This window comes from Terrapene carolina, unplaced genomic scaffold (assembly GCF_002925995.2).
Source record: "Terrapene carolina triunguis isolate 2854851 unplaced genomic scaffold, T_m_triunguis-2.0 Scaffold629, whole genome shotgun sequence".
Classification (NCBI taxonomy): Eukaryota; Metazoa; Chordata; order Testudines; family Emydidae; genus Terrapene; species Terrapene triunguis.
In genome coordinates this window covers 18,341,113-18,346,644 of record NW_020664980.1, presented here as the reverse complement: position 1 = coordinate 18,346,644, position 5,532 = coordinate 18,341,113, and the positions used below count along the sequence as shown (strand labels likewise).

The 5,532-nt window shown below is 38.0% G+C and overlaps 1 protein-coding gene across 1 annotated transcript in view; it reads right to left on the bottom strand.

The window, feature by feature from the left end:
* Positions 1–2,006: 2,006 nt before the first annotated feature.
* Positions 2,007–5,532, bottom strand: part of UBLCP1 (ubiquitin like domain containing CTD phosphatase 1) — a 14,898-nt gene continuing 11,372 nt past the window's right edge. Inside the window, exons 10-11 of the mRNA XM_024194622.2 lie at positions 4,507–4,634; positions 2,007–3,045 (exon numbers count right to left, since the gene is read on the bottom strand). Of these exons, the coding sequence (XP_024050390.1) occupies positions 3,018–3,045; positions 4,507–4,634 (156 nt within the window). The 3' untranslated portion in view covers positions 2,007–3,017. The remainder of the gene's footprint in view (positions 3,046–4,506; positions 4,635–5,532) is intronic.

Here is a 5,532-nt window from a genome sequence, read left to right as displayed (position 1 = left end):
TTCATCACTTGGCTAAGGGGTTGAGAGATGACACCAAGCTGGGAGGGGTTTCAAGTACTTTGGAGGACAGGACTAGAATTCAAAATTATCCTGATAAATTGGAGAATTGGTCTGAAATCAGAAGAAATTCAATAAAAATAAGAGCAAAATACTTCTTAGGAAGGAAAAAAATATCAAATGCTCAACTATAAAATGGGGAATAATTGGCTAGGCAGTAGTACTGCAAAAAAGGATCTGGGAGTTACAGCGGCTCACATAGTGACTAGGAGCTACACTGTGATGCTGTTACGAAAAAGGCTAATATAACTCTGCGAAGCAGTAACAGAAGTGTCGTATCTGAGATACGGGAGGTAATTGTCCCACTCTACTCTGCACTGGTGAGGCCTCAGGTGGAGTATTGTGTTGAGTTTTGGGCACCGCCCTTTATGAAAGATGTGGACAAACAGCAGAGAGTCAAGGGGAGTGCAAAAATGCTCAAAAGTTTAGAAAACCTGACCTACATGGAAAGGCTAAAAGAAACTGGACATGTTCAGTCTTGAGAAAAGACTGGTGGGAGACCGGATACCAGTCTTCAAATATGTTAAGGGGTGGGTGATTGCTCTCCACATCCACTGAAGGTAGGACATGCTTAATCTGAAGCAAGGGAGACTTAGATTAGATATTAGGAAAAACTAATTATAACAATAGTTAAGTATTGGAATAGGTTACCAAGGGAGGTTGTTGAATCCCCATCAGTGGAGCTTTTTAAAAACAGGTTAGACAAATACCTGTCAAGTGTGGTCTAGGTATACTTGGTCTTGCCTCTGCATTGGGGGGGAAGGAGATAGACTAGATGACTTCTTGAGGTCTCTTCCAATCCAATCCATTTCTGGGATTCTGAGAGTATAATGCTAATGAAACAAAATTGCTTTCCTGGACTGTAAAAAGGACACTTGGTAAAGACACAAATATTAGATTTATCTACATATGGTTACAGTCTAACATTACATTTTTGATTTACTGTTGAATCAATACCAAATTCTTATGAAAACAATGGGAGGTAATGTATATGGAGTTCAGAGTTACAAGCTTCAACTCCAAAAAAATCTTGGTCACAATGTTAACTAATACCCACAATTTAGCTTATTGAAAGTTCACAGCTTTTGGTTTTGCTAAATCAAAAATATGCAGCGCATCCATTTTTTAAACCCAAAGCATATATTATTAGTTGCCCCTACTATAATTAAGGTTGCAATTTTAATCCCATGCTCATCTTTCTGAAGAATTCACCTTTTGTGCTGACATTTTCTTTGATTGTTCATGCCCACCAATTACTTTGGTCGTTGACTAGCTTAGTTGACCTGTTTTTCAGCATTTTCTGCATTATAAGGTGGTAGAGGCAGGATAATACTTTCCCAGCTTAGACAGCCATTTTTTAAAAAGATTGAGACTTGGTATGTAAATACTCAATTAGTGGTACATTTTTCTAAGTTTGGAAACCTAGTTTTAAAATAAGTTAGACACTTCAGTGCAAAACACAAGTAATAATTTAAGCTGCATGCTTAGGCCCTTATCCTGCAAACTGATCCATGCAGGCAGACTCTTGTTAATTTCATGTGAATGCAAAGATGTGCCCTCTTGGATCTGATGGCAGAACTGTGGCCTTAAAGGTACATGTACTGGGCATATGTGCACAGCTAGATAAGGGTCTGATCAGCTCCGAGCATTAAGGTCTATTAAGTTCAGTGCGAGTTTGATCAGTCCTGAAATGTAGTGTCAAAGTTCACTTACCCAGTAAAGGTAGTTAGCGAAGTACATATCTTTCCCAACCTGTTTTCTTTGACAGTAAAACCCCAAACCATTTCCCACTAAAATCAGGACAATTAGATGCAAAAAACCCTCGTGTGATGCAATGATAGGGTTATTCACACAGAGGGGAAAAGACTGTGTAAGGTTAATATGGAGAAGGAGAAGAGAGAGATCCTTGTTAAAAAAAAATGACAACATAAGACACATGCAACCAACACTTTAAGAAAAAGGTATTTATTATTTACACAACTGCTATAGTTCCTTAAGAACAATATATACCATCTTTATTTGAAAGGGTCAGTCTTCTTTCAAATACAAGAACTGCATAATGCAGGACTGTCAGTAATGCAAAACAGCAGTCACATCACACTTCTATAGTGCAGGCTCAAGCAGCGCAAGTAAATTATACTTTAAAAACAGTATGGCTGAATATTGTAATTGAAACACAGTGTTTGCACTTTGACAAGATTAACTAGAACAGAACAAGGATTTTGTTCATGCTTTAGTAGGAATGTGACTCTCTCATTTGAAGTTTACACTCTTTATCTGGTTAGGAGAATTTTTCTTCAGGCAGACTGCTTTTCACTTAATCAAACAAGGTTGGATTTCTCTCCCTCTGTAATTTTCTGTCTTTTGTATTTCAGTAATCCACTGCTTTATAATATAAATTTGCACACTAGTGTATATTTGCCTTAGAGGTGGTGCTTTCCAATCTTGAACTGTCTTGCACAAAGAAACACTGACATACTAATATATACCAAACTTAGACAGCTTGTATTTTATAGTCTTAAATAGTGGAATGGGAGAGGGAGACTGTTTCTAAGACAGAGGGGAAAGAGGACTGATAGAATTCAGAGAATACCAAGACTAGCTCCTTACTCAACCTTTTTGGTCTAAAAAAATTTTTTTTTCCAGTTTCAGAATGGTGTTGCTCTTTAATGGTTATGGTGGTATTATGGCAGCAATGAAAAAGAAAGTATTTTAAATAATAACACCGGAAATGAATGCAAGAAAAAGCAACTGGCTTATTTCTCTCTTTTTGAGCTTATTGCTGTGATCTTAAAAAAAAAAAAAATTAGAACAAACCAACTGGAAGACCAAGTATAAGCAGTCATTCTGGTGTCTGATTCAGTGTCCAGCACTATTGTGTTCTAGCAGAAAAGCAAGGAAAGGTCCAACGATGTCAAATTATGTTTTCTTCATTTCAGTGCCACAAGAGTTTATTAAAGCTATTGTCCTTGCTTCTTTGAAAGGTACCTGAAAGAAACAAAACTTATTTTTAACCAAAATGGGGGGAAGGGGGAAATAATGTTAGTACACAAGCTCTTTTATAATAGACTTTAGGACACTGCTTACGAACCAGTATGCTTTTGAATGACTTATTACAAATGGAATGATTCAAGACACATGATCATTAAATGCACTGGGTGATGGAAAGGGGGTGGTTAGAGGCAGCTTTCAAGATTTCACCATCATTCCCCTCTGTGAAAAGTAGATTTTCTACAATCCAACACAGACGTGGTTACTATTTTTGAAAGTAACAACTAACTAAATATACAAACACGTTTAACTCAAGTTTAAATTAATCTGAAATTACCTGAAGAGCTATCTTTAAAATTCTTTTGGTCTAAAAATTCTGCTGTTAGGAGTCTGACAAATTCTGAAGGCTGAAGGAAGATGCCTTTAAAGATTAAGGTTTTGATGACCATTCATTAAAGAATAAGGCCATTCAATTACTCCACTTTTAGGGTTCTCCTCTTTCTACAGTTGGGAGATGTTAAGCACCGTGGTAACATCACAGCTTTTCTAATCTCTATTAAAAACACCCTGTAACTGGCCTTCACAGCAGAGAGTTCCAAAGGGTTAATTTAAAATAAACTTGGCATTTGGCCCTCCATTCTAAGCAGCATACAGCACTAGTAAATTAAGATTTACAACAAATTTCCAGACCTGTTTTTATTGAGACAAGCAAACATTTTCACAATAACATGTTGCATATACATTTATTTATTGCATGGTATTGCAAGCTCCTCTCAAAGCTCAGGGCACTTGTATAAACATCATGAGGCAGTCTTTCAAAAGCACAAATGAGAGTTAGATGCCCAACTTCTCAATGACTTTCAATGGGAGTTAGGCACTTACCTGCCTTTGAAAATCTCCCCAAAGGCTATATAGCCTTAATAAAATACTTTACTGCCCTAACCTGGTGCACAACATAACCCCTCTGCATAGCATAAACCCTCGTTAACAATTAGGAACCTCATTATATACAGATCCACATTCAACCACCTCCAACCCTTTAATCATACGCTCTGAAAAAAGAAACCTTCAGGGCATATTACAAGGCTAACAAAGTTAGACTCTGTCAGACTAGGGGTGGGAAGAGAAGGACTTCCAGGCTCGAGGACCTCTGATGGAGAGCACCCTAACCACAGCTCCCCATCCCACGCTAGAGAGCACTTAGGTTGAATACTTCCACTGACCACAACTGCTCTGGTATCACATGGAACGAGAGGCGCTCACCCAAACTGTCGGGTCCCAAACCATTTAGTGTGTTAGGTCATAAATCAAAGCCTTAAGTTCCAACCGAAAACTAGAGACCCATCCCATCTCAAGTTGAAGTGTGTGTAGCAGTGCAGTCTTTCCTTCCAGGTAATTTTAAAGCATGATATAGTATTTAGGGATGGAGGGAGGGAGAAAACTTGACATAGTCCTTACCTTTCCCAGTGTTTGTGATTCAGTTCCAAAAAGTCATCTAATTTTGCTATTTCTTTGAGGTACTGAGTAAGCTTTAAAAGCTCCTTGTCTTTATCCCGATTTAAATGTGCTTTCATAAAGGGTCTTATCTATTGAGAGACAGAAGTATAAGCATTTGCCTAACACAACACAACACTTGCAATTCTCTCACATTTGGTTATTTGTGAATTAGGTATATATTTATTATTTGTGAAGTAAGTATACTGTTCAGAGTAAGTGAGGCGTCCCTGCCACTCACTTAAAGAGAAATCCTAGAAAACTCTACACACAATCTGTATACAAACTATACCAACCAAGTCTTTTCCAGTATTATACAGAACAGGGTACTTCATAGGCTTTTAGTTCTTGAGAGATCTCATACTTCGTGAAAATGCCCACCTGCTTAAGCCAACTAGAAAAGAAATTTCTTGCTGTCTCAGTTTTCAAACAGGAGCAAAGAAGGGTACTCTTCATATTTACTTTCCTGCTAGTTAGTCCAGAAATGCCTACAATCTGAAGCTCGGTTCACTAAAGTCTTAAGTTATGTGGTATGCATACTGCATTTGGAATCTGGAAGCCTAGATGGCCGTAACTGAGACATTAAATTATCATTTCCACACGTTTCTGTACAAAACATTCTACCTCAGAGATAGGAAATCTCTTAACTATCCATAACAGAACACTACTGTTACTGCTCTGTTCTCAGTCTGTCCCTGTTGCAATCTCACCACAGAGGTTACAAAATTATAGCAAGAACTTAAGGTATTTTCCAGTCCCAGATCAATCTGCTGCTATTCTAGCTTGAACATGCCTATTATGAGTTATTTGACTTCGGAGTTAGTTAAAGGGACACAGCCAAATACAGGAACTCCTCACTTAACGTTGTAGTTATGTTCCTGAAAAATGCAACTTTAAGCGAAACAATGTTAAGCGAATCCAATTTCCCCATAAGAATTAATGTAAAGGGGGGGGGGGGGGGGGGGGGGGTTTGGGTCCAGGGGATTTTTT